Source organism: Poecile atricapillus, chromosome 8 (assembly GCF_030490865.1).
Source record: "Poecile atricapillus isolate bPoeAtr1 chromosome 8, bPoeAtr1.hap1, whole genome shotgun sequence".
NCBI lineage: Eukaryota > Metazoa > Chordata > Aves > Passeriformes > Paridae > Poecile > Poecile atricapillus.
In genome coordinates this window covers 18,245,572-18,271,644 of record NC_081256.1, presented here as the reverse complement: position 1 = coordinate 18,271,644, position 26,073 = coordinate 18,245,572, and the positions used below count along the sequence as shown (strand labels likewise).

General features: G+C 60.1%; 4 protein-coding genes across 9 annotated transcripts in view; 1 reads left to right on the top strand and 3 right to left on the bottom strand.

The window, feature by feature from the left end:
* Positions 1-595: 595 nt before the first annotated feature.
* Positions 596-10,785, top strand: ECEL1 (endothelin converting enzyme like 1). 3 transcript variants are annotated; one of them, XM_058843490.1, is made up of 18 exons: positions 596-773; positions 2,303-3,224; positions 4,887-4,955; positions 5,110-5,220; positions 5,799-5,891; positions 6,121-6,245; positions 6,639-6,861; positions 7,003-7,101; positions 7,199-7,273; positions 7,721-7,824; positions 8,030-8,088; positions 8,215-8,266; positions 8,375-8,442; positions 8,549-8,673; positions 8,921-8,986; positions 9,181-9,276; positions 9,785-9,861; positions 10,105-10,785. In XM_058843490.1, exons 2-18 carry the CDS (start codon positions 2,445-2,447, stop codon positions 10,202-10,204), a joined length of 2,322 nt encoding a protein of 773 aa, XP_058699473.1. In that variant the 5' UTR covers positions 596-773; positions 2,303-2,444; the 3' UTR covers positions 10,205-10,785. The 3 variants fall into 3 exon arrangements, with proteins under 3 accessions (XP_058699473.1, XP_058699472.1, XP_058699474.1); XM_058843489.1 differs by having other exon boundaries at positions 596-863; XM_058843491.1 differs by lacking the exon at positions 9,181-9,276 and having other exon boundaries at positions 596-863.
* Positions 10,786-10,963: 178 nt separating this feature from the next.
* LOC131581360 (intestinal-type alkaline phosphatase-like) lies at positions 10,964-14,222 on the bottom strand. Its single transcript, XM_058843508.1, has 11 exons — positions 14,098-14,222; positions 13,438-13,554; positions 13,209-13,324; positions 12,856-13,030; positions 12,541-12,713; positions 12,324-12,458; positions 12,170-12,242; positions 11,954-12,086; positions 11,650-11,843; positions 11,431-11,541; positions 10,964-11,344 (listed from the first exon to the last, which is right to left on the bottom strand). The coding sequence occupies exons 1-11, from the start codon at positions 14,159-14,161 to the stop codon at positions 11,082-11,084; spliced, it is 1,554 nt and encodes a 517-aa protein (XP_058699491.1). The 5' UTR covers positions 14,162-14,222; the 3' UTR covers positions 10,964-11,081.
* A 651-nt stretch (positions 14,223-14,873) lies between these two features.
* Positions 14,874-18,140, bottom strand: LOC131581385 (intestinal-type alkaline phosphatase-like). The gene is made up of 11 exons (XM_058843547.1): positions 18,011-18,140; positions 17,381-17,497; positions 17,102-17,217; positions 16,853-17,027; positions 16,581-16,753; positions 16,373-16,507; positions 16,224-16,293; positions 15,970-16,108; positions 15,668-15,876; positions 15,409-15,525; positions 14,874-15,160 (listed from the first exon to the last, which is right to left on the bottom strand). Exons 1-11 carry the CDS (start codon positions 18,108-18,110, stop codon positions 14,874-14,876), a joined length of 1,638 nt encoding a protein of 545 aa, XP_058699530.1. The 5' UTR covers positions 18,111-18,140.
* A 1,271-nt stretch (positions 18,141-19,411) lies between these two features.
* The window catches only part of DIS3L2 (DIS3 like 3'-5' exoribonuclease 2), a 186,528-nt gene continuing 179,866 nt past the window's right edge, over positions 19,412-26,073 (bottom strand). For 3 of the 4 annotated variants that reach the window (XM_058843466.1, XM_058843467.1, XM_058843469.1), the window contains exons 18-22: positions 24,053-24,200; positions 23,813-23,943; positions 23,474-23,578; positions 22,690-22,791; positions 19,412-19,948 (exon numbers count right to left, since the gene is read on the bottom strand). In XM_058843466.1, coding sequence (XP_058699449.1) covers positions 19,850-19,948; positions 22,690-22,791; positions 23,474-23,578; positions 23,813-23,943; positions 24,053-24,200 — 585 coding nt within the window. In that variant the 3' untranslated portion in view covers positions 19,412-19,849. Of the gene's footprint in view, positions 19,949-22,689; positions 22,792-23,473; positions 23,579-23,812; positions 23,944-24,052; positions 24,201-26,073 lie in introns of those variants that run through there. The other variant, XR_009278081.1, reaches the window with a different exon arrangement.

Here is a 26,073-nt window from a genome sequence, read left to right as displayed (position 1 = left end):
TATGTTGGGGATTTATCTGCAATGCAGTTTAATATTCCCGGACCTTCCCGTGTGTGTTTGAATGCACGGCTTCCTCCTCGTACCACCCCGTGCCACCCCCGTGCCCACCCTCTCACCCGGAGCCTTCCAGGCTCTGTCTCCTGCCCACCCACAGTCCCGTCCCCTTGCACCCACCCTGGCAGAAGGGACCGGGACAGGACGGGCCCCCCAGGTCCCCGGACAGGGAGGGATGTGCCGCGCCGCCGGGATGCTCCTGGCACAGGTCGTCGGCCGTGCCCACCGGTGCCCCTCCTGAGTGTCCGGCTGCCGGGGGGTGGGCGGCAGGGTCCCCGGACGGGAAATGCCAGGCGGACTGGCACTGCCAGCCCTGTGCCAGCCCCACCCCGGGATAAAGGGTCCAGGGGACCCCCCTGCCCTACCTCCCCGCCGGCGGGGATGAGGTAAGGCTGGCGAGTGGCACAGGGCTGCTTCATTTGCATAATAATCTCGTTAATGGAGCCTGGCCTGCGGGAGAGCCGGGCTGGAGACACCACCCCCTCCCCGCCCCGCCGCCTCCCTCCGGCCCCGCCGCTCCGCCAGCCGTGGCGCGGGGCGCGGAGCGGAGCGCGCAGCCGGACGGGCGGCGCGGGGCCGGCCAGCCCCCGGCAGCCTCCTGACACCCTCCGAGAGAGCCGGTGAGCACCCCCCGGGGCCCCCCGAGCAGCTCGGACAGCGTCCCCGAGCATCCCGGCAGCGTCGCTCCAGCATCCCGGGAGCATCCTCCAAGTATCTCGGTGAGCAAACGACGAGCGACCCCCGAGCACCCGCGTACTTCCCGGGCAGCAGAACGAAGATCATCCCCCCGGCATCCCTCGAGTACCTCGGTGAGCAACCCGCGAGTCCCCGTGCCTGCCGGCGAGCACTCCGCGAGTATCCCCCGAATATCCAGGGCATCATCCCGGGGAGCACTTCCCGAGCATCCCTCGAGCAACCCTCGAGCATGCCCCCGAGCACCAAAGGCATCATCCCGGCCGGCATCTCCCTATCACCTCCCGAGCATTTCCCTACCATTCCGGCAAGCACCTTCCCGAACATCCTGGGCAGGCAGCGTCCTCCGAGCATCGCAGGCAGCATTCCCCGGGAACCCCCGAGCATCCCCTGAGCATCTCGGGCAGCGTACTGAGCAGCTTCCTTCGAGCTTCCTGGATAGCTCCCTGGCCCCCCACGCCTTGCCGTGCCGGCTGCCATCCCCGCTAACTTTCCGACGGCAGCAGCTCCCTGGCACGGGCACAGCCGGGCTGCTGCGCCGGGGCACAACTTTGCCCAAGTTGTGGAAGGAACGGGGGCGCGGGGGAGCCCCGCTGTGGAGATATGGCCACCTCCCGAGCAGCTCTTTGTCCGCAACCCATCCTCCCTCACCTGCAAATCCGGATACCATTCAGCACCAAGCAAGAAGCGGGGTCTCCTTTTGAAACCCTCCCCCCCCCCAACCCATTTATGTCCCCACCCTCCTTTCCCTATGGGCAGACCCCTTCCTTCCCAGCATGTCACCCCTGACAGACACCCCTGCCTGTCGGGCACCAGCCAGAGGAGAGGGGTTGGGTAGATGATGGTAGTGGTCGTGGGGGAATGCTGTGAGGAGTCCATGGGGTCCAGGGCTGCCCCCAGACTGGAATTAACTTTGTTCACACATCACGCACCGCGCCACAATTTGACAGAACGCAATGCAACACGGCTCACCACACCACCCCACACAGCACGATGCAGCACCACCTTCCACGGCACAGCACCATCCACGCAACCCAGCGTGGGGCCCCCCAGTGTGGGGCCACACAACGTGAGCCAGCCCACAGCACCCCAACCCAACGCCTCCCCTCACAAATCTCCCCAAAGCCGCTCTTCCCCAAGCTTCTCACCCCATCCATACCCCACCCAGAGGGGCTGGCAGCCCTGTGCTCCCCCTGCTTGGGAAGGGTTCTCATGGTGCTGAGTTTGGGTTCACTGGAACACCCTGGACCTCCACCCAACATGGGTGCTCTGGCTAGAGAGCTGTCGGGGTGTGTGGGGGTGTGAGATAGCTGTGCCAGGGACTGAAACCTGCCATCATGCAGGCAGGACCCTGCCCTGTCACCAAAGGAACTGGCAGAGGGGACAGCCATGCCGTAGAGGTGACACCGAGCCCCTGGCACTATGGACAGTCCCAGTGCCGGCGGTGGGGCATACATGGGGATGGATATACAGGCAGCAATGACGACAAGAAGCAACCCCCCCAGCCCTTGCTCCTCCCAAACCCCCCCTCACCCATCTCCTCTGCCTTTTCCAGGAGCTTCCTGACGCAGCCGGACATCACCACTTCCCCATGGCAGCCACGGCTCCAGCATGAACTGTGGGCTGCCTGAGCCTGCCTTCCACCTGCCCTGAGCCCCCCGCACCAGTGCTGCTGGCAGGGAGTCCCATCCCCGACCATGGAGAAGACCTACTCATTGACAGCACACTACGATGAGTTTCAGGAAGTGAAGTACGTGAGCAAGTACCAGAGTGGGACCCTGCCCAATGGCTTTGCCCTCCAGCTGGGCGCAGGGGCCAAGAAGCGCCGTGGGGGGCTGCCACGCTGGAGCCGCCGGGAGGTCTGTCTGCTCTCAGGGCTGGTCTTTGCTGCGGGGCTCTGCGTCATCTTGACGTGCATGTTGGTCCTCAAGTACCTGGCGGCCGAAGGGGACAGCTACTGCCTGGAGGGGTGCCAGGAGAAGAAGGCCTTCCTGAGGGCATCCCGCTTCCTGAGCGCCAACATGGATGGGGGGGGGGGGGGGGGGGGGGGGGGGGGGGGGGGGGGGGGGGGGGGGGGGGGGCAGGACTTCTACTCCTTTGCCTGGGGTGGCTGGCTCCGGCGACACGGCATCCCCGAGGACAAGCTGGTGTACGGCACCATCGGGGCCATCGCCGAGCAGAATGAGGCCAAGCTGCGGGCGCTGCTGAGCCGCCCCGTGCGGCGCCGAGCCCGCGCCTCGGCAGAGAGGAAGGTCAAGGAGTTCTTCCGCTCGTGCCTGGACCGGGCTGAGATCGATCGGCTCGGCCCCCGGCCCATGCTGGAGGTCATTGGGGAGTGCGGTGGCTGGGATGCCCCTCCGGACCGCAGGGACATCAACGAGCTGCTCTACAAGACTCAGGGGGTCTACAGTGCTGCCGTGCTCTTCTCCCTCACCGTCAGCCTGGACGAGAGGAACACTTCCCGCTACGTCATCCGGGTGAGGGCACCCTGCCCCTGTGGCTGCCCGCTGCCCCGGCCACCCACCAGTGCCACTGCCACCTGCCCGATGTCACTGCCCTTGTGGCACTGGGTGCCTGTGCACCGGGTGGGCTTGGCTATAGCAGATGGCAAGGGTGGGGACCCCTCCTGTCCCTGGGGACCCTCCTGGCTTCCTAGCATGGGACCCCCTGTGTCAGGCTGCTCTGGGGTGAGGGTGGCACCTCCAGGACCGTGCTGGTGACATGGGCAGGGGGATGTACAGAGTGAGGCAGTGCCTCATACCTGGGTGCTGAGGACAGCCCAGAAGGGCACCAGGGTCTCCAGAGTGCTGGCAGTCAAGCCCCTCACCTTGGCATTGCGGCTGCCGTCTGTACACAGGGGGCAAGGCGCAGGCAGAGGCAGGGAGATGCCCACCAATCCCTCAGCGCTGTGCCAGGGCATTTTCCTATGGTGTTCTCAGTCTTTTCCACCCCTGCCAGACCATGTCCCTCACCCTGTAGTGCCACCAGAGTACAGGTGGGCATTATCTGGCTGGCCAAGTCTCTTGGTGGGTGTGGGGGTGCAGTGGTGGGCATGGTTGGAGCACAGCAATGGCACAGCGGGGATGCCGTGGTGGGCTCGGTATGGGCACGGAGGAGGGCATAGCAGGGACAAGGTGGACATGGTGCGCATGGTGATGGCGTGGTGGGGACGAGGTGGTGATGATGGGGAGGGCATTGAGGGGACACAGTGGTGGGGAGGAGCCGCTCCGTTCCCTGTGAGATGGTGGGGCTGTGAGACACGAGTGTGAGCGGGTGTGCGGGGCCGGGGCGGAGCGCTGCCGGCTCCGGGCCGCGCGTGTGCGACACTAGAGGGAGCGTCTGTCACAGGGAAAGGGTGCGCGGCTGAGCCGGGACCGGGAGTGCGCGGGGTGGGACACGGTGGGCGTGGGGGGGAGATGGGTGTGACAGCCAGGGCTGGGGGTGTCGGGGGAGTGTGATTGGGGGTGGGTGTGCGATGGGTGTGAGTGGACAAGGTGTATGAAGGGGACTGGGGTGTGTGTGAGGGCTGCAGGTTCAGCACCCGTCTGCGAAAGCCAAGGGGGCAGGAGTGATGAGGGAGATGGGGGAGGAAGGCTGGGGGTGCCCGTGGGTGTGCGGGCAACGCTGCGGCTGTGTGAGTGGAGGAGGACTGGTGAAGTGAGTTGTGGGGAACTGAGACAGAGAGAAGGAGAGGGTTCATGTGGTTACAGCGCAGCAGGGGTGTGTGAAGAGCAGGGGTGTCCATGCAGCTCACCATGCAGGCTGCAGCATAGGAGTGGGGCTGGCCATGGGGCAGGTGTGGGGACACCAGGGAGCAGGGGCAGAGTGGGGCAGAGAGCAGTGGCAGCATAGGGCAGGCTATGAGGCAGCCTTTGTGCCAGTCAGGCCATGGAGCAGGGACCTGCTCTCTGCCCACACTCCCAGCCTGGTGCACGCTGCCTTTTGCAGCTCCAGGAGTCTCTAGCAGGAGGGAAACTGAAGCACCGATGTGCCCATTCCTGGGGCTGTTCCAGCACACTGCCATCCTCTGGCTCCAGGGACACCAGAGGCACTCTGTGATACTGAGAAGGCAAGGGATGCCTGGCTCAACACAGCCCCTCTCCCTCTGCTCACCCACTGCCACTGTCTCTTGCCCCCAGATCGACCAGGACGGGCTGACCCTGCCCGAACGGACCCTCTACCTCGGGCAGGATGAGGAGAGCGAGAAGGTGAGGGGGGCACAACCATGCCTGGGGGACACCAGGAGAGGGACCAGCACCCAGCATGGTTGGCAGACAAAGGGCACTCCAGTGCCAGCCATGCTGGGGACTGGGGTGCCACGGGACAGTGGGGGTGGCACTGAGCATCCTTCCCTCTGAGTAGATCCTGGCTGCATACCGAGTGTTCATGGAGCGACTGCTCACCCTCCTGGGGGCTGAGCACGTGGAGCAGAAAGCCCAGGAGATCCTGCAGCTGGAGCAGCACCTCGCCAATGTAAGGGGGATGCGTGCCATGAACTTTGGGGTGCCCTTGTCCAGCCCTTGGATATCCCAGTCATAGATTTTTGGGGATGTCTGTATCTGCTCCTGAGCAATCCCATTCCAATCCCTTCATGGGGACTTCCACTCCCAGCCCTTGGGGACCTTCATACCTGGAACTTTGAGATCTCAACCTCTTGAGGACCTCATGGCTTCAGGGACCCAGTCCCACATCCTGAGAACCCCCAGTCCCACCACTTGGGAAAATCCCTCCAGCCCTGCATCTACTCCTTGTGAGGCCACTCCAGGCCCTTGTAGACTCCATATCCAGGTCTTGGGGACCTCAGTCTGCACCGTGAGGGGACATGTGTGCCCATTCCTCAGATAACCCAGTTCCTTGGCAACCTTTTGACCAGCCCTCAGGGTCCCACTGCCAGCAGAGGGTTCCTGGGGCAGGGAGTAGGAAGCATTGGGTCAGTACCCACATCAAGAGATGCCCTGTTGCCCCAGAGCTGTGCCCCATCCCAGGGTACTATCCCAGTGTCACCCTCAAGGTGGCAGTGGGATGGTGACAGCTGTGCCCACCGTGTGCAGATTACAGTGTCCGAGTATGATGATGTGCGAAGGGACGTCGGCAGCATGTACCACAAAGTGACCCTGGCTGAGCTGCAGCGCATCACCCCCACGGTGGGTACCCCTGAGGCCAGCCTGTCACCCTGTCCCCCCTCTTCCTGTGCCCCACACTTGTCCCTGTCCCCTTGCTCCATGCCCTCAATGCCCACCACCCTGCCCAGTTAAATCCACTTGAGGATAATGCACTCCTCTGGTGGGAGGCTGGAAAGGCTGGGGGGGGTTCCCTCCAGGGTGGCATGGGGTGGGGGTCCCCATGCCCCCCTGACAGTGCCTGCCCTGGCAGCTCAAGTGGAAGCGCTTGCTGGACCGCATCTTCCACGACAACTTCTCGGAGCAGGAGGAGGTGGTGCTGCTGGCCACCGACTACATGCACAGGGTGTCCGACCTCATCCGTGTGACACCCAGCAGGTGAGGGGGGCTGGCACCCCCTGTGCGCCTTTCCCAGCCTGGCAGGGGGCACAGGACAGCTGTGGCTGGAACTTCCCACCATCACCCTCCTCCTGGGAAGGCCGGGGTGAGCACAGAAAAACTGGGAAATCTTGTGGGAAAATGCACTGTTGTGAGCCCCACAGCATCCTGGTCATGGCTGGATGCCTGGTGAGGGACTCATGCTAGAGGTCACCAGACTCATCACACATCAGGGAGGGACATGGTGCCTGTCCCTGTGCCCCCACCAGCCAGAGCTCCCCTGTGTTCCTGAGCAGAGGTGTCCCCGGGCAGGGGTGTCCCCATCCTGGCGCATGTTCCCACCTTCCCCTGTGCCTGGGGACATGCTGGGGGCTGACCCTGTCCCTGTCACAGGATCCTTCACAACTACATGCTGTGGCGCATCGTGGTGGTGCTGAGCGAGCACCTCTCCACCCCCTTCCGCGATGCCATCCACGAGCTCTCCAAGGAGATGGAGGGCAATGAGAAGCAGCTCGAGCCGGGTAAGATCTGCCTGAGCCAGGCCAACAAGCACTTTGGCATGGCCCTGGGAGCCCTCTTCGTTGAGGAGCACTTCTCCTCTGCCAGCAAAGCCAAGGTAGGTGATGCTGCCTATGGGCATGAAGCCACCCATGATCTCCCATCACCTTGCCAAAGTGCCTAGTGCCCCCACCAAGGGCTGTCTGGCCGGTGATGGATGGTGGGGATGCCATGCCAGCACCATGGTGACCCACCACAGGTGCAGCAGCTGGTGGAGGACATCAAATACATCCTTGACCAGCGCCTGGATGAGCTGGACTGGATGGACGAGGAAACACGTAGAGCAGCCAGGGCCAAGGTAGTGGCCCCCAGCATGCACTCCTGACTTTGGCCCCATCACCAGTATGGGGGCACATGGGATAGGGGCCTGAACCCACCACTCATTTTACCCACAGCTCCGGTATATGATGGTGATGATCGGGTACCCCGATTTCCTCCTGAAGCCAGAGGCCATCGACAAGGAATATGAGGCAAGGGATAGCCCAGGAGCATGTGAGGGCATGGCTACACAGAGGGGGAAGATAGTCCCCACAAGTGCATCAGGGTTTGTGGAGATGCCACCCCAAAATGAGCCCCCTCCTGGTGCTCGCTGGGCTCACTGCTGGCAGGGTGCCCCACACCAGCAGTGCCATACAGTGCCTGGGGCCTGGGATGGTGTCTCCTTCCCCACACTGCAGCTCCCAGAGCTCAGCCCCATCCTCAGAAGGGGCTGGGGGTGTCAGCATGGCCCAGGGACCTCATGGAGCTGACAGAAGCAGCTGTCCTTGTGGGCACACAGCAGGGGACATGAGAACACACTTGTCACACATCCACACAGTCACCGAGGCTCACAGAGGTGGGAGGACACCACAGGCCTGCCCTCCACACTCTTGGTGCTGGCATCTCCCCTGATGTGGCTGTGCCCCCCCCCCCCCCAGTTTGAGGTGGATGAGAAGACCTACTTCAAGAACATCCTCAACAGCATCGCCTTCAGCATCAGGCTCTCGGTGAAGAAGATCCGGCAGGAGGTGGACAAGTCTGTGTGGGTATCCCCTTGCCCTGGGGGGACACCGAGGGGCCCAGCATGGTGCCACCAGTGTCCCCTGTCCCCATGCCTGGATGCACCCCACAGGGCAGAGGGGCACAGGGATGCCAGGACTATCCCCCTGTTGCCCAGCTCTTCAAAGGGGTGGCACTTCCATGTCCCTCGGTGCTCTGCAGCCCAGCACTGCTGTCTCTCCTTGCAGGTGGCTGCTGCCTCCCCAGGCACTGAACGCCTACTACCTGCCCAACAAGAACCAGATGGGTAAGCACTGCCCGTCCCTGATCCGCCCCTGAGGCGGATGGGGACAAGGCGCAGGGTCCCCTGGTGCTGGGGGACACTGTACAGGGCAGGGTGACACGCAGCTGCACTGTTTTTCTATATCCCCAGTGTTCCCTGCTGGCATCCTGCAGCCCACCCTCTATGACCCCGAGTTCCCGCAGTGAGTGTGGGGCTGGGGATGGCCGGCGGGTTGCCGTGTCATGGGGCCACCCCCATCCCTGCCAGCACAGTGCTCTCCACCCTCTGACCTCTGCTCCCCACCCAACAGGTCACTGAACTATGGTGGGATTGGCACCATCATTGGGCACGAGCTGACCCATGGCTACGATGACTGGGGTGAGTGTCCCTCCTATATCCTGCCGGGATGTGAGGATGGGGTGAGGCAGCCAGGCAGGACACCTGGGTCCCTTGGGACTATCGGAGGTGGCGCTTGCCTTGGCAGGGGGACAGTACGACCGGCATGGGAACCTGGTGCACTGGTGGACGGAGCGGTCGTACAGCAAGTTCCTGAAGAAGGCGCAGTGCATCGTCAACCTCTACGACAACTTCACTGTCTACAACCAGAGGGTGAGAGCCCCCTCTGCTGCCGGGCAGTGCCCAGCAGGACACAACTGTCCCACGGTGGGGTCCCTGCTGCTCCATTGCTCAGGGCTGGGTGCCTGCAGGAGAGCTGACTCTGCCCTGCCCAGCCCTGAGACCCAACAATTCATCACACCTTAGCTTGGAAATTCCTCAGGGCACTGGGCACAGTCTCAGTGCTGGGGTGGGGATGGGGACATCTCTGTTCATGCTGTAATTTATCCTCTCTTGGCAGGTGAATGGCAAACACACCCTGGGGGAGAACATCGCTGACATGGGGGGGCTCAAACTCGCCTACTACGTAAGTGTCCCCCACCCTGGTGTCACAGCCATGGGGCAGCTGCTTATGCCATCCCTATTGAGTGGGCAGGAGATCCCCCAGCCCCTCTTTCCTCCCTGCAATAAGGGATCCTCATTGCTGGGGACTTGGGGTGGGTTCAGGGTGGGTTTGGGGGAGTGCCCAGGCCATGCTGAGGGCACCCCTTTGTTCTCCAGGCCTACCAGAAGTGGGTGCGGGAGCACGGCCCTGAGCACCCCCTGCACCACATGAAATACACACACGACCAGCTCTTCTTCATCGCTTTTGCCCAGGTGAGCCCCTGTCCTCCTCACATCTAACAGGTATTGGGACAGGAGAGTCACCTTGTATGGGGCCAGCAGCCCAAAGGGATGGTGCCATGGCCAGGAGCTGGACTCGGCTGCATCAGCAGGTCCTGGGCTCAGGGTACAGAGCTCAGGCCTCAACGAGCACCCCACACTGTCCTGTTGCTCCTGTGGACCCTACAATAATAATTTAGTGTGTCCTCCATGACTTCCAGAGGCTTCACAGTAACAAATATATATGATCCCTAAATTCTAGGAAAGCCTGCAGCCAGGCAGCTTACAACCCTGTAGACCCTAAAAAAACAAGCACGACTCCACACTCTCCCAACCCACTTACACCATGAACACAGGCTCCTGGGAGACCCTACAATAACAAATTCAACCAGGGCATCACTGCCCTCAATCCCTAGCAGCCAGAAGGGCCATTGTGTCCTGGTGGTGGCCAGGACCCAGAGTGCCCCATGTGGCTTGTCCATGGAACCTTTCTCCCCTGCAGAACTGGTGCATCAAGCGGCGATCCCAGTCCATCTACCTGCAGGTGCTGACAGACAAGCACGCCCCGGAGCACTACAGGTACTGGGTGCTCCCAAAATAGGGTGGGCTGGGAGCATGGTGGCTGCCAGCCTTCCCCAGAGATGTCAGTGCTGTACAAAGTGGGATGAGCACCCTTTGGAGTGCTGGTGCAGATTTTGGGTGATATCCCTGGGGCAGGGGTTGGGGTGCTGCTGGGGTGAGCAGGTGCCCTGAGTGGGATGCAAGGCAGCAGTGCAGGGGGCAGGGGGTGCCCAGCTCTGAGGTCTTCCCCTCTTCTGGCAGGGTCCTGGGCAGTGTCTCGCAGTTTGAGGAATTTGGACGTGTCTTCCACTGCCCCAAGAACTCGCCCATGAACCCGGTGCACAAGTGCTCGGTGTGGTGAGGCCGATGCCCCTCCAGGAGCAGGCTGGGACCCTCCATCCCCACCCCTGTGACACCCTGTGCCCACTCCCCAACTTCCCATCTCCCCTTCCTATTCTCCAGGTAAAGGGGGTGCCCTCAGGTGTCACAGGGGGTCGCCCCAAAGGCAGGAACCTGCCATAGGGGTGTAGGCAGCAGAGACACTTGGGTTGGGCAGCTGCCTCCTGCCCATCCCCCTCCTACCCACTGCCCTGCACACTGAGGGGTCCTCATTCCCCATGGAGGAACAAGGGCATGCCCAGGCACACCTGTACCCCCTTTTCTGTCTATCCAGCCCAAACCCTTCACCCAGCCCTACCACATCCATCCCAGTGTCACTCAAAGCAGGGAGAGGACTCCAAAATTTCCATGGGGGTGCCCCATGCCAAAAGCCTCCCCTGCATGGTGCCCTCCCTGGCATTCCCCATGCCAGTCTCCTCCTGTCCATGCACCAGCCCTGCCAGGGTAGGGCACAGCGGCAGAGCCAGGGCTGGGCAATGCCAGCCTGCCTGGGAGCGTGGGCACACGGACATTGCTGTACTTTTCGCTGATGTTTCTGGTCAATAAAGCACTGGATATACTGGATGGTTGCCAGGGGCCGTGGCCAGGGGATGGGAGCAGTGGGCAGCACCCCCAGCCCTGCCCACATGGCACAGGCACCCCCACTCCATGAACACACCATCCCACCAGTGTCACACCCCGTGTTTATTGAACACCCCACTGCCCGGATTCGCTGCCCCATGGCTGCTGCATCCAGGCCAGGAGTGCTTCAGAAAGCTGTCATCTGCCCACAGGTGCCACACTGTGGGGAAGGGAGGGGAACATGAATCTGTCCCGTGGGGGCCCCTAGGGACATGGGATCAGTGGAAGAGGGGCAGAAGGAGGGATGGCAGGAGCAGGGCCAGGGTCGTGGTGCGGATGCCAGGGGCAGAGTTCCTTTGGTGGCAGTCAGTGTAGGGCTCGATGCAGGCGGCGTAGGCCATGACATGGGCTACACAGGTCTGCTCCTGCACCCCGTGGAAGAGGTGGGCCATGGGACCCTTGGCCAGGATGGCCACATCCTCACCACCATGGCTCTCCGACTTGAGGGGCACGGCCGCCTGCTGCAGGTAATCAAACTGCACTGGGGAGCAGAGAGAAGGGGGTGAGAGGGGCAGCGACAGCCCCCAGCCCGACCCCATCACCCAGCCATGGTCTCTGTGGCCTTACTGGCTCTGTCCGGGTCCACGTTGGGTCGCTCAGCGCCTGGGTATCCCGGCCCATTCCCGTAGAGGATGGATGTGTAGTTCTTCTCGTCAATGGCTGTCTTGGGTGCCAGAGCTGGGGAAGGGGCAGTGGAGGGTCAGACATGGAACACTCCCATCACCCCTCTGGCCACAGTCAGGGTGCCACAGGGCTGGCAGAACCCAGAACAGGGCAGGGCCCCACCGAAGATGGAGGAGCCACGCAGGGTGTAGCCACCAAAGGAGAACACGTGTGAGTGGTCAGCAGTGACAACGGTGAGGGTCTCAGCCTCGTCTGTCAGGGTGCCCGCCCGCTCGATGGCCCGGTCAAACTCCACCGCCTCCGTCAGTGCCTTCTGGGCTGCGCCTTCATGGTGTCCGTGGTCGATTCTGCCACCTGCAGATGGGCACCCACGGTGGGCTGGGGACCGACAGCAGCACGCCCAACTCCTGCCCCCACCCTACACCCCACTCTCACTGGCCCCAGGGGCACGAGCTCCAACTTATCTTCCACAAAGAGGTAGAAGCCTTTGGGGTTCCTGCTCAGGATGGTGATGGCTGCCTCTGTCATCTCAGTGAGTGACGGGTCCAGGGTGGCGTTATGCACCAGTTCATACTTCATGTCCGCAGGTTCAAACAGACCTGTAAGGGGATGTGTTGGGGACAGCATCAGCACCTGAGTGTCCCAGAGCCTGTTGGGTCCTGGGACTGGGGTCATTTGTTACCCATCAAATAATTCACGCTGGGGTTGGCCGCAGCAGCCAGCATCTCTGTCCTGTTCCAGACATAGCGGGCACCCTGTGGGCAAATCCCTCAGGGGGTTAATGGGTGCCTGGCCCTGTGGCAGGGGCAGAGGACCGTCCCTGATGCGTCACTCACCGGCCGTGCCTCCAGCCACGTGTTGATGAGGTTTTTCCCATCCTCACGTATCCCGTTCTGCTGGCTATCAGTGGGGTACTCAGGGTCCGGTGTTCCCACAGGGCTCATGTATTTCCGACCACCACCCATGATCACCTGGAGGGGGTGAGGTGGATGAGGCATTAGTGGGGTGCCCTGAGAGAGCTCTGTCCCTGCCCTTCTCCTCCCGTGCGCTCACATTGATGTCGACGTTGTGGACCAGCTGCCAGGCGATGTCCTTGCAGCCCTGCTGCCGCGCCTCCTGGGGCATGCTGGAGTCCGCGTACCAGTTCCGGTCCACCACGTGCGCATAGGTCCCCGAGGGCGACGCGTGCTGCACCCGCGACGTGGTCACGATGCCCACTGACTTCCCTGCCAAACCCCGCTCATCAAACCCCACTGCGGGCAACACAGGATCCCCACCACCAAACGATGGGATTCTCATGGGGGGAAAGCCCCCAGTGTGGCACCCCTTGTCCCCACAGGGTCCCCCCAGCCCTGCATCCCTCATTACCAGCTTTGCGGGCTCGCTGCAGCACTGAGATCACCTCGTTGCCGGCTGTGGTGTTGCACTGCAGGTATCGGGCGGCTGCGCTCACCCCTATGGTCTTGTAGTTGCCCTTCACCCCGCAGAGATAGGCTGTGGCTGTCGACGCGCTGTCGGGGACGTGCCTGTCCACACTGTAGGTCTGCCGAGGATAGAGGGGCTCAAGGCAGGGGTCCCCAGTGGGGTGTCCCCCGAGGACCCCCTGCCACGCTTATTCACCCACCCATGGACACATGTGGGATGGGGATGTGCAGCCCCGGGGTGCCAGCAGCCCCATGCCTGGGATCTCCATGGCCCCTTTCCAACATGCTGGAATTTACCTTAGAGAGAGCCAAGTAGGGGAAAGCATCCAGGGCAAGAGGGGTCTCAGGGCCCAGCTTCCCCTGCAGCTGTGCCTTTAGGATGCGGGTGGCTGTGATGCTGGGGATCCCAAATCCTGGGCAGAGAGAGGGTCCTGGTCACCCTCTGGACCAGGTGCCCTCCACACATCCCACTCAGCAGAGTACTGGCCATGTCAGCCTGCCTGCCAGGGGTGCCGGTGGGACTCACCATCCCCAAGAAAAAGGAGGAGGTTTTTGGCTTGGCTTATCCTGGGCTGGATTTTGAGGGAGGCTTCGATGGCTGCAGCTGCCTTCTTGTTCCAGAAGGATGGTTTCTCCTCCTCCGCTGGGACAGTGCAAACATCCATCAGTCCCAGCTCACCAGAGTCTGCACCCCCAGGGAGCCCCTGCAGGGTACCCACACCCCAAGGACACTTGTTCCCTGGGCACTCCCATGCTGGGGCCTCCTTTCACATGGACCAAGTGGTTCGGGGAGCTATTTGGGATGGGGGGAGACCATGCAGGCTTGCACCGACTGCTGGGCCCCAGGGTCCTGGGGCAGGGAACAAGGGGGACAGCAAAACCAGGTATGATGGGGTAGTTTATCTGGCAAGTGGGATGGGGTCAAATCCGTGGTATGGAGTGGTGATAGAGGATATAGGCACTTCCCCCAGACCAGTCCCCAGCACAAAAGCAAGCGAAAACCTGGGGGAAAATTGGTTCAAAAACTCCAGAAGAGTAGGGGTAACTAACCCCCATTAATCCTTGTTCAGCTGGGCAGCCTCAGCTTCCCTCCCCAAGCCCTCCTTGTGGCCAGCCAGGCTGACACCTTGCTTCCCTGGACACCCACCACAGCTAGCCGGCCACCCATCCCCATGCTTGTCCCCACCTGGGATGATAGCGGTGCTGAACCCTGCGCAGAGGCAGAGGATGAGGGATGCCAGGAGCTGCATGTTGAGATCTGACAGGCCAACGCTGCTGGCAGTGTCTGTAAATACAGCAGATCTGGGGAGGGACTTTGGACAGGGATCAGCCCTAGCAGGGTGTGTGCTCCAGCGCGTCTCTGCCAAGCAACTCGGACAAAGGCCGGGCTGATGGCATCTCCTTGGCACAACCTCCTGTGGCTGGGCACAGATGTGCTTGGGACACAGTCAGATGCAGGGAAAAGAGGATGTGCATTGCTGGCAGGAAATCTTGCCCTGGCCATAGTGCCACGGTGCACATGGTGCCTGTCCCAGGGTGCCACGGGCAGCTCTGAGCATTGGACCCGGGATAACGGTGGGTATGGGGAGCACCTGGGGTCACTCCTGCACTGAGCACCCTGCTCTCTGCCCAGGCTTTCTTGAGGAATAAATCCAAGGATGCAGACTAAAACTCTGCTCCTTGCTCAGGCCTTGACATGGAAGTACCAACCCTTGTGTACTGTTCCCCAACCAGGCAAAGCTGGGGAGGACACTGCCTCCCCTCACACTTCAACATCTCCTTCACCCCAGTGCCTCCAGTGCTGGTCCCAGGGGAGAACCAGGAGCCACAGCTGACTGGGGAGGCAGGCACGGAGCAGCACCTCAGGGGGGGAACACCACTGTGAACCTTTGCATGGCGGATGGAAACAAACAACCTGTGCTTTATTGCATTGCTTGGTCCTGTCCACTCAGCCAGAGCCTCTTAGCCCCTCACTATGAGGGCAGCCATGCAGAGGGCCAGGAGGGCGAGCAGGGGCTGTGGGGAGCACTGTGTGCCATGGGAGGCTCTGCGGGCTGCCCTGCATCCAGGCTCTGTGGCATAGGGCTCGAGGCAGGCAGCATAGGCCATAGCATGGGCGATGTAGTGCTGCTCCTGCACCCCATGGAAGAGGTGGGCCATGGGGCCCTGGGCCATCACCACCACGTCTTCCCCACTGTGAGTCTCTGTCTCCAGGGGCACAGCTGCCTGCTGTCTGTAATCCTTGTCCTCTGCAGGAGGAAGAGGAGAAATGAGGCTGGGAGTCTGGCTCCTTGACATGTCACAGGGGTGGGGGGACAACTCTCTTCACTCCTGCATCAGTGAGATTTCTGCCCAAGTGACTCCTGAGCCTCACAGTGGCACCAGGACCTTGTGTGGCTCCTGTGGTCATGCCAATGGGATGCTGTCCCCAGCAGACTCACTGGGAATCTGTCCCCAGCCACCCCGTGGCTCTGCCACATCCCCAGCAGACTCGTACCTGCGGCAGGGAGGCTGGCAGCTGGACGGGCCCCGTCACGGATGCTGTAGCCAGGACCATTGCCATAGAGGATGCTGGTGTAGTCTCGCTTGTCCTTGGCTTTCTTGGGGGCCAGCCCTGGCACAGGGAAAGACATTGTCACCCCCTGTCCCAACTGGGTACCTCTCCTCAGCTCCCTGCCTGGGCAGGCTCAGCCTCCCGTGGGAGCAGCAGGGTGAGGTGGAAAGAGGGATGCTCACTGCCCCTCTCCAGGACCCACCAAAGATGGAGTTGCCACGTGGTGTGCTGCCCCCAAAAGTGAAGACATGGGAGTGATCGGCTGTCACCACGGTCAGGGTGTCAGTGGGGGAGGTGAGCTCGCCGGCCCGTGCCACCGCCCGGTCCAGCATCACGGCCTCCATCAGCGCCTGCTTGGCCCGGCCACTGTGGTGGCCATGATCGATTCTGCCACCTGCAAGGGGAATGTGGCTGTCACCCTCTCCCTGGTCCCCTTGGATGGCCACCAGCTCCCAGGACCTACATCCCACCTCAGCCCCAGCCACACTGCCCGCCTGGAGCTACTCATCTTCCACAAAGAGGAAGAAGCCATTGGGGTTCCTGCGCAGGATGCGGATGGCCTTTTCCGTCATCTCCACGATGGAGGGGTCTGTGGATGTGTTGCGGTTCAGCTCATACTTCATGTCCTTGGGCTCAAAGAGGCCTGGGGGAGGAGGGTGAGGGTGTCCATGCTGGGGCTGCTTTGTGCCCTTGCTGACCCCTCCAGAGACAGGAGAAGGAGGAAGTATTGCCATTGGGGCAGGCAGTAATGCTCCTACCCATAAGGTGGCTCACAGAGTCATCTTTGACCGCATCCAGGCCCTTCTTGTCCCAGACGTAGCGGGCACCCTGCCAGCGAGAGCAGAGCCAGTGCCAATGGCACACACCCTGTGCCAGGAGTCACGTTTCCTCTTCCCCGGCACACTACCTGCTTGGCACTCAGCCACTCCGCAATCAAGTCCCGGCCGTCCTTCCTGGTGCCATTTTGATCCGGATCCTCCGGGTACTCGGGGTCTGGAGTCCGCTTGGGGGTCATGTACATCCTCCCGCCGCCCAGGATCACCTGCCGGGGAGCTCAGCAGACCCTGCCAGTGTTCCTGGTGCCCCCTCCCTCCCGCTCCCGCTCCCCAGCTCACGTTGATGTCAGTGTTGTGTATCAGCTGGTCGGCGATGTCCTTGCAGCCGTCCCGCAGGGCCTCCTTGGGCATGTTGGCGTCAGCATACCAGCTCCGGCTGGCCGAGTGCGCGTAGGCTGCCCCGGGGGACGCGTGCTGCACCCGCGTGGTCGTCACGATGCCCACAGACTTGCCTGCAGCGTGGGCAAGGGTTTACATGGAGTCCATCCAGCCCTGCACGGCACTGGATGGCCATGCCCGGCTTTCCAGCAGGGTTTCCTGCTGCCCCGTACCCGCCAGCCTGGCCCGATGCAGGACAGAGTCCACCTCATTGCCAAAGGTGGTGCGGCATTTTCCATAGACGGCTGCCCCGCTCAGTCCCAGAGTCTTGGCGTTGGCCTTCACCCCACAGAGGTAGGCAGTGCCCGTGCCAGCGCTGTCGGGCACCTGGCGGTCGATGGTGTAGGTCTGGAAGCAAGATGGGTGCAGTGGGGCTCCAAGCAGGGGCAGCAGGAGTGTCCCCCCAGCACTGCCCCACTCACCTTGGCCAGGGCCACATGGGGAAAAGTCTCCATGGCCAAGACGCTCTCCTCGCCTGAGCCACCGGCCAACTGCCCCTTGTAGATCCGAGCTGCTGACACGGTGGACACCCCCATGCCTGTGGGCATGTCTGAGTCACCGGGTGGCAGGACAAGAGACAGCCCTGCCCTCCCCAGGCACTGCCCGAGTCTCAGCTGCTTGTCCCAGCCCCAGCTCCCCATCAGCCCTGTCCCCTGGCTGCTGGGGAGCTGCAGGGCCTGGCACTGACCCGGGGCACTCACCATCACCCATGAAGAGGATGATGTTTTTGGCCCGCTGTGCTGCTGGCTGCAAGGCCAGGGCCAATTCCAGCTTCCTCCTGGCACCTCTATTCCAGTAGCCCGGGGTCTTCTCAGCATCTGGAGGTGAGAGCAGAGCTGGGAGCCTCAGGTGCACCCCAAGGGGTCCAGCGTGGCCATCTGTACCCGAGGTGAATTTTGCTGCTATAAGCCCCCCCCGCCACTGGAGGTCCAGGAAACCCCTGGAGATCAGCACTGCTCAGAAACCACCTGCAAAGGGGAAACTGAGGCACAGTTTGTCAGGGAAGTCCCTTGTGCCTCTTGGCAGAGTGGATGAGGAGCCTGAGGATCAGCCACAGCGATCCCACCGCTGGGTAACCACGGCTGGCTGTGGCTATTGGGCCACTTTATCCAAAGTCAGGGATGGGGGTTGAGAGCAGCAGGGATGGGCGGGGAGCAGGGCCTGCTTTGGGGGCAGGGGGCTGAGACCCATTCAAAGGTTGTGGTCTCAGAGCACCCTGAGGTGGCTGCGAGGGTTCCCGTTTGCTGGTATCCCACGTGGAGGTGACATGGTCCCTGGAGATCCCCAAAAAAGTGACACCAGCCCCAGCATCCCCCACCAGAGGCTCTTACCCCACTGTCCCGCACGTCCCCTGTCACCAGAGGCTGCAGCGGCGAGCTGGGCGAGGAAGCAGAGGAGAAGGCAGGTTCCAGGGGAAAGTGGCCGCCCCATGCTGCCCACCCGGCTCCCTCCTGGAATGCTGCCTTGTCCAGGGCGAGGGCACCGCCCTTTATGGCTCTTCCCTGTCCCGTGAGACGATGGGCTGATAACATTCACGGACTATCTCCCAGCCCTCCCAGGGCCCTCCCAATGCCCTCGCCCCTCCCTGAGGCAATCCCGGCCCCCCAGCAGCAAGGCAGGACCTCCAGCCTGTCCCTGAGGACCAGGGCACCTCTGGGCCCCAGCTCCCATGGGGGTGGATGCCTGCGGGACCCCGGGGAGCAGGAGGGAGAGCACAGGGCAAAGGGCTGTTTTTGCAGACAGGCTGAGCTGGGCCAAGCTGGATTTGCCTGGTTTCCTCTGAGACAAACCCGAGGAGGGGGACACCAGGCTGAGGGGTAGGGGATGGACATCTTGGCTTTGGTGTCAGTGTCCTCTGGTCCCCTCTCCCAGCAGTCACACGCTGCCCATCAGCTCCTGGGACAGCTGGTGCCTGACATACTGCCCTGGGGCAGCCCATGCCAGCACACCTGCACAGCGGGTACCTGCTGTGGGCAGGGAATGGCCCCATGTCACCAGCACCAGGTGACATCTGTCCGTGATTGTACCAGGCCATCTGGAAGTGCAGGAGCACAAGTCCTGGGGACTACAGGTGTCCTTGATGGCTTCACCAGCTCCTAGGAAGTGTGCTGTACCCAGCCATGATCCCCCATCCTGATCCAGGCAGTCGGGGTTTGGCCAGTTCCTGGCTCCTGCAGAGGGCTGATGTGCTGGTGCCAGGGCCATGGCTGTCACCACTGAGGGGCAGTCATGCAGGGCTCCCTCCCTGCCTGGCACAATGGATTCATTCCTTCTTGCCAGACATCAATCCCTCCACCAGCCACTGCTTGTGATGCCATGGAGGCTGACAGAGCAGCCCACTGCCCCAACACATCCTCACAGTGTGGGTGGGGGACATGGGGACAGAGAGCAGGCAGAGGTGGCTGGAGATGGCAGAGGTCAATTGGCCAGTGAGGTGCTGGATGCAAGGACATTGTGCCATAGGGTCCCTGAGCAGAGTTAGGAAGAAGGCCAAGGTGTGAGGGACTGGAGCAAACACACAGGGACTCCTGGTGAAGTGAGAGGGACAGAGGGAGTACCTGCCGGATCAGGATCTGGGAGCACTTGCCCTGATCTCACATCTTCTGGCCAAGCATATCTGAGGCTGGAACAGGCAGGGTAAGGCATGGGGCTCCCCAGAGAGGAGTTACTGGTGGGATCCCCCAGCTGGGGGAACATGGAGGGCACAAAATAAAAGCTGCACAAGCTCCACACACAGCTGCTGACCCAGCTTTTATTACATGACACAACCCTGCAAGAAACCCTCCTGCATGGCCCCCTACATCCCACTGCATCCACATCCCACCTGGGATGCTGGAGCCAGCCCCTCTCTGCTCCTGGGGAACACATATCCCCTGTCAGCCCTCACCACAGGCACTGAAGCTGGAGATGGACACCACTGCCTTATAAACAAACATTAAGAAAGCATCATGCTAAAAATACCCGAGAGTAGATATGTTCTGCCTGAGGCAGGCTCAAGCCCTGGGCCCTGCTCCCAGGTGGAGTTAAAATCCAAACCAGAAATAAAACCACAATGGTTTTAAAACTCAAAACCCCAAAGTCCTTGTGGGTCCCTTCTGTCTCCAGCAGGTGCCGGAGCGGGGCCTGGGAGGTGAGGGAGCAGCAGCAGGGAGCCCACAGAGCCAGGGCGCTCACTTGTCCAAGCTTGGCCTCTTGAGCAGGGCACTGTACTTGAGGGGGCCACCATCCGCCGTCAGCACCACCTCCACCAGTGTGAAAATGGTGATCACCTTCATCAAGGGAGAGAAAGAGAGAAAAGAGGGTTTTCAGGCAGTTTGGAATCACACCAAGATTTGCTTAGAGCTGTGCTGGGTTTTGCTGTCTCCATCAGTGTACCCGTGAGGAACCAAGGAATGGTGCAGGATGGATTCAGATAGCTCTGCTGAGGTCCAGGGTGCTCCTGGGGCTGGAGGCAGCATCCTCAAGGGCAAAACATGGGTTCTGACACCAGCCAGAGCACTCAAACCAACCTGAATGAGCCTCCCAAAACATCCTCACTTATCCCAGCCTGATCACGCCCCACTCTTGCTCTCCACACCGTTTGGGAAGAACTGTGGTCATCTGTGCCCTTGGCTTTGGGTCCCAACCTCCCCTCAAGGCCACCCGTGCCTTCCCTCTCCAGCCGCAGAACCACGTCATCCCTCAGTGGAGCTTGGCCAAGAGCCAATGTTGAGCTGCAGAGAGAAGGGTTTTCCACATGATGTTGAGCATTTAATCAGCATCCCACAAGGAGGGAACAATCTGCCTGTGCTACCACAGTGAGAGGACACCCAGGAAGGGAGCACAGCAGATAAGAGAGATGCAAGGGAACAAAGACCTCAGAAAATCAATCCCTCCTGTTCAGGAACTGCACTGCTGCTGCCACCTCCCTGTTCCTCTGACCCCAGCTCTTCCTGTGATTGTATGGATTAGAAGTGTAAAGTATTGATCTGGTTTGTCCTTGAGGCACAGTTAAGGGGCTGGCTGGGACATTGGGAAGGGCTGTCCTGGGGTCATGCACAGGCATTTTGGGGACATTGCTGGAGCCTGTCCCCAAGCCCTATGCTGTAGCAGGGCTCGCTGGGGCCATCTGCTCAGGGCTGGCCCCAAGAGAAGCAGACACAGAGCTATCAGCATAACCTTGTCCAACCCTTCCCAGCTCATCCAGCACCGGCTGCTCCAGATTAATCATTCAGAACAGCAAAATCTCATTGAGACTTAAATGTACCAAAGTGGCCAGAGAGGAGCAACCTGCAGGAAAATCTTATCACAGCTGGCTGCCAGAGAGCTGTGGGCTACTGAGCACTAGCCCCTGCCCTCCCCAGCTGGCTGCAGTGCAGGGGGTGGTGCTCATGGGGAAGCCCCCCACACACAGGGGAGTCAAAGGGGGAGTATCAGGATTCTCCCTTGCAATCCTGCCTTATCCCTTTGCTGAACTGCCATGAAACAGCACAATTTCACATCAAATACCCTGAGTTTTAGATCCACTTCTTACTCCACCCCTGAGTGATGTCCACTGAGGCCCTGGTCATCTCCTGAAGATTAGCGAGAAATGGGGGCAACATCTCTCCTCTGTGGCAGGGCCGAACAGCCCAGACCCTGGCACAGCTCCTCTCTGACAGCCTTCCCTCATGCTTCCACTGCCTGGCCAGGCTCAGCTAAACCAGGAAGCAGAGGCCAAGTGCTGGGGCCAGGTGGGGAGCTGGGGTGCTTGGTGCTGTGAGGTGTCCAGGTGACATCAACCAGAGTTCAGCATGGCTCACAGGCATCTGGATCATCCCAGGGCTGGAGATTTATAAATTCAGGGATCTACTGGCTCAGAGGATAGCTCAGAGCCTGATCCCATGGGAGAGCTCCAGTGTTTTCTTAGGAGGTGTGGAAAGTTTGTGGAGGAGTTTCCTCTACCAACTGTTTGCTTAACCAAAATGGGCCCTGCTCATGCTGTGGCATCATTTTTCATTAGCTCCCTGCTAGAGTGTAAATGATTCCTGCTCCTGTAGGAAAGGGGGAACTGAGGCCACTCCATGCTGCATCCACAGAGCTTCTCTGAGCCAAGCCGAGAGAGGAAAGCTCAGCTTCAAAGGGAGGGAGGCCTGCAGAAACGTTTGCAGAACCAGAGCCAACTCAGATCATAACATCCACCCTGGGAAGGGAAGGACTCTCCAGCACATGCATCACCCCAGCTAGGAGGGTCAGCCCACTCTGTGTCAGGATCCCTCAGTGGGCAAGGATGGGACGTGCTGGGCTTGGATGGAATTGGGGCTCAAGTGCAGAGCTCGTGGAGTGGTGCAGGGAGAGGCTGGGATTCAGCCCTTCAGGCAGGGATCACAGCAGTCAACACAGCTGGGGTTTTATAGCCATGCCAGACAAAAGCTGGCAAAGAAGCACCACTTAATCAAGCCAGACAAATGTGATTGCTCCCTTTGATTGAGTTACCAAGTTAATAGATGACAGGGACACAAGAGAGAGATTTCTAGATGCTGTTAAACCATTTGACACTGCATCTCAGGAAGTCTGATTTTAAAATTTTCTCCTAATTGAGGCTCAGCCCTGTCACAGGGATGAAAAGCCCAAGAAAAAGCCATGTCAGGGGCAAAGAATGCCAGGATGGGGGGAAGGGTCTAGACAGGAGCTGCCTTAGGCCTGATCTTACTTAACATCTTAATTGATGATCTGGAAGGAGGAAGTAAACAGCATGTTAATTCAATTCCTGGAGGAAACTGAATTGGGAGACAGGGCACACAGCAGGCAGGGCTTGGACCAAAGGCTGTGGAGGGGTCAGATTGTGAGCGCAGTGATGGGACTGGGCTGCATGGCAGAGGAGGCTGAGGCTGAATGGGCTCACTGGGAAAGGGACACAGAGGGACAGCAGGACATGACAACCTGCAAGGCAAGTCCTGCCTCCCAGACATCACAGGATCCATATGTTGCCCAGAGTCTCCACGCCAGCCCCACGGTGTTGTGAGCCTGTCCCATGCGGTGGGGGTCTTACCTGGGACACAGATTCCTCCTCCATCTCCTCTGGTTCCCACAGGAGTGTCAGCTCTGGCTTCTTTCCTGCCTTCTGGAAGTGGAAGTCCACCAAGGGCAGCGCCTGGAGGCAGGGAGAGTGTTGGGAACATGCCCTCCCAGCTCTCCTCCACCTTGCCTGTGGATGGGGCTGAGGCTGCTTTTGCCCAGCACTCTGCCTCTGCAGCTCTTTAACAACTGGGATGCAGCAGCCCCTGTGCCTGAGCCTAGCGTGTAAATCAGGGGCTGCTGTGATACACCACCAGCCCATATATCATGCTCTATGTCCTGTTTAAAGATGTCATTGCCAGCCATATAACCAGGTTATTAAGAGAGGATGCTGTCACCAGCTGCAGGTGCTGGCCCACAGCGCTGCTGTCACAGCCCCAGATAAACTGTCTGATTAAATGAAATGAAAACCAGCCTCGCTCCCTGTCCTCGCTTCAGATCCATGCTTATCTCTGTTCCCCTGAGTCTGGATTTATTCCCTTTTACCTAGGCTAGATCATCCCCAGCACGTCACAGGGAGAAGCTGGTCCTTAGAGACTGGGCTGATCCAGACCCCCCAGTCCCGTGTGCCTGCCTGGGCTGAGAGATGGAAGGCAAACTGCAGGAAGCTTCCCTCCCTGCTGGCCAGCCCAGCTGGGGCACAGCTCCGCCTGTTGCAGAGCTGGCACCAAAGGGCACCAGGACAGCCACTGCCTGCAGTGATGACAGGCTGCTCTGGTGAGGCAGTGTTGGCACTGTCTCACTGGTGAGGTACTTACATTGCAGTAAATGCGCTTCTGGACTCCAAACTTCAGCACCAGGACATCAAAGGCCTTGCTCAGGACACCCATCACCATGGCTTCTGACTCCAGAGGACCACATTCCTGACAAGAGACAGGGCTGTCACTACACAGCAGATCTCATTCAGCAATCTCCAAGGGGAAACAGTGTCTCCAGGTCCTGGAATCCAGCAGTGGTGGTTGCTGAGTGTGTCCTCTCACTGACTGCCTTTCCTAAAGCCAAGCGGGCAGACACAGCCTGCTGCTCAGTAGCATCCAGGCTGGGCCTTCACAGGGAAATCCAGAGATGCTTTGGGAGAAGACAGCCTTGGGTCTTACCCTGACAAAGATGGAGAAGAAGAGGTCAGCACTGAGCTCCTGCACCCTCTTGGAAGCCATCTTCCGGTCATTGCAGTGATCTGCCTGTTTCTGGATGGCCTCTTTCTCCATCTTGATGGGGGATCTGGCACCTGCAAAGGGGACAAGTGACAATAACATGCCCGTGCTCCCTCCTGCTACAGAGCCATGCCATGGCCCCTGTCCCCCAGTGCCCAGCCCATGCAGGTGAGCAGCACCCACCGAGCGAGGCGGAGAGCAGGCGGTGCACGATGATGTCGGCGTAGCGGCGGATGGGAGAGGTGAAGTGAGTGTAGAATGGCACGTTCAGGGCATAGTGGTGAAAGAGGGTCTCATCATCCAGGATGCCGGTGCAGAAGTAGAGAGCCATCTGAAAGGGGGGAGAAACGAGGGAAGGGTGTGAGCAAGGCTGCTGCCATGAGGCTGGAGGGGTCTGGCTCTGTGACACAGTGCTAGCAGACAATGGTTTTTCTGGACATCCTGTCTGCTGGTGGTCCTTCACCTGCTGCTTTGTTTGGGCTGCACAGGCAGAAACCAAGCACAGAATAAAAGGGGCAAAGCCACTGTAGAGAGCTGCTGGCTGCCAGCTGTCCCTGCCTGGCCCCAAAGACGGCATCAACTTTCACATCATCCATGGGTCTAAAGCAGCTTCCTGATTCTGCTAAGGCCCTGGGGCTCATTTGCCATCCTTCCATCTTCCTGGGGAGAGCCCAGCTTGTTCTGTGCCCACCTCAGATGCTTTCTCACCAAGGGGCCTTGCAGAGCTGCTCCCATGCTGGCTCTTTGGGGTCTTCTGCGTCTGGCTGCAGGCTTTAAACACCCATTGTGCATGCTTGGAGAGCACTGAGGGCAGGTATGAGTGGCTTCCAAGGAGGAGAGACAGCCCTGCTGAGATCCCTGCTGCTCCATCCCATCATGACACCTGGGGACCTGGGTGGCTGAACTGCCCATCTAAACCAACACCAGGGCAAGAGTGGCACCACTGCTCAGCAGCCTCTTCAACAGGAACCTCTCCTGTGTCACCCCTGTTATCCCACAGGTTACAGCTTTTATTTTTACATCTGTGAAACACCAGCTCTTGGGGCTGGGAAAACACTGGGGGCTGGGCCCAGGCAGGGAGGGGAGGCTGTGCAGGTCAGGGGGGTGGCGGCTGGGTCACAGCACAGTGGCGATTGAATGAACCCATTTAAAAATAAGAGCAAGTGATTTAAAAAAAACAGGAGTAGCCAGCTCTGATTACAGAGCCGTTCTGGGATCCTTGGTTTGGGCAGCTGTATCCTCTACTCTCCAGGCCAGTGGCGCAGCCAGCTCCTGCTGAGCAGCAACACACTGATCCGGGCAAGTAAATAGAGCAGGTTAAAAAAAGCAGCATCAATCCCAGCCTTATTATGAGACCCAAGAGCTGGGATAGGAGCTGTGGTGGCTGCCAATTTCCACAACCTAGAATTAAATTGTTTCTGATGGACTCCAAAAAGTACAGTCTCCACTCAATTAGCTCGGCTCCCACCGAATGAGGCTGGACAGGGAGACACACCGAGCTCCAGAGGCTGCTGCGGGAGTGGATGAGTGCCCTTGTGCTGACAGACAGCATGGAATCACAGGGAGCTTCCAGGCACTTGTGCCAGGCTTCTGGGCAGAAGGCAGGAAGGTCCCTGCAATGCCAGGCAGGAAGAAGGCTGAGCACCACTCAAAATCCGTCTTCTGAGAAAGACACTGGTAAGGGCCCATCCCTGACCTATGCCCAGCAGTGTTTCAAGTTATACCCCACATTGCTGAAAGTTAGAAAAGGTGCTGAAGGTCCTGTGCTGCTTGCTGTTGTCTGGGACACTTTGCCTTGATTGATATGCTGGCCACTGTGAGGTCCAGAATAATTTTGGACACCCTTTTGGCAGTCCATGACCCTCACTGACATTTGCAGCAGCTTGAGTATCACTGCAAAAATACTCCCCTAGGCCATGGCAGGGTTACATCCTGCAGGGAGCCCAGTCTAATATGTATCTGACACCCATCCTCACCATCCTGACAACACAATACAGTGACATCAGCCTGGCATGAAGCAGATGTTTTCTCATTAACAGATTTGACTCACAAGAGGTCTCAAATCCCCAGAGTTTGTTGCAATCCCTGGAGAACTGCACGAAGCCTGGAAATAAATCAACCCCAGCCAAGCAGGGGCAGCTTTTCTTTCATGGACAGATTGAATCCCTGAGTGACTGAGCCCCTGAAAAATGGTGTGTCACTGC

Bases quoted from the DNA above. Each gene is read 5' to 3' on its own strand.
- LOC131581360 (XM_058843508.1), bottom strand. From the start codon at position 14,161: ATGCAGCTCCTGGCATCCCTCATCCTCTGCCTCTGCGCAGGGTTCAGC. The intron at 12,087-12,169 runs GTAACAAATGAC...ATCCCCTTACAG, and splicing joins CAGCGTGAATTATTTGATGG to GTCTGTTTGAACCTGCGGAC. The intron at 11,542-11,649 runs GTGGGGCCCTGC...CCCCTTCCCCAG, and splicing joins GCGTGGCTCCTCCATCTTCG to CTCTGGCACCCAAGACAGCC.
- ECEL1 (XM_058843490.1), top strand. From the start codon at position 2,445: ATGGAGAAGACCTACTCATTGACAGCACACTACGATGAGTTTCAGGAA. The intron at 5,221-5,798 runs GTAAGGGGGATG...CACCGTGTGCAG, and splicing joins TGGAGCAGCACCTCGCCAAT to ATTACAGTGTCCGAGTATGA. The intron at 8,443-8,548 runs GTGAGTGTCCCT...TTGCCTTGGCAG, and splicing joins CCATGGCTACGATGACTGGG to GGGGACAGTACGACCGGCAT.
- LOC131581385 (XM_058843547.1), bottom strand. From the start codon at position 18,110: ATGGGGCGGCCACTTTCCCCTGGAACCTGCCTTCTCCTCTGCTTCCTC. The intron at 17,498-18,010 runs GTAAGAGCCTCT...TCTCACCTCCAG, and splicing joins GGGACGTGCGGGACAGTGGG to ATGCTGAGAAGACCCCGGGC. The intron at 16,109-16,223 runs GTAGGAGCATTA...CTCCTCCCCCAG, and splicing joins CTCTGTGAGCCACCTTATGG to GCCTCTTTGAGCCCAAGGAC.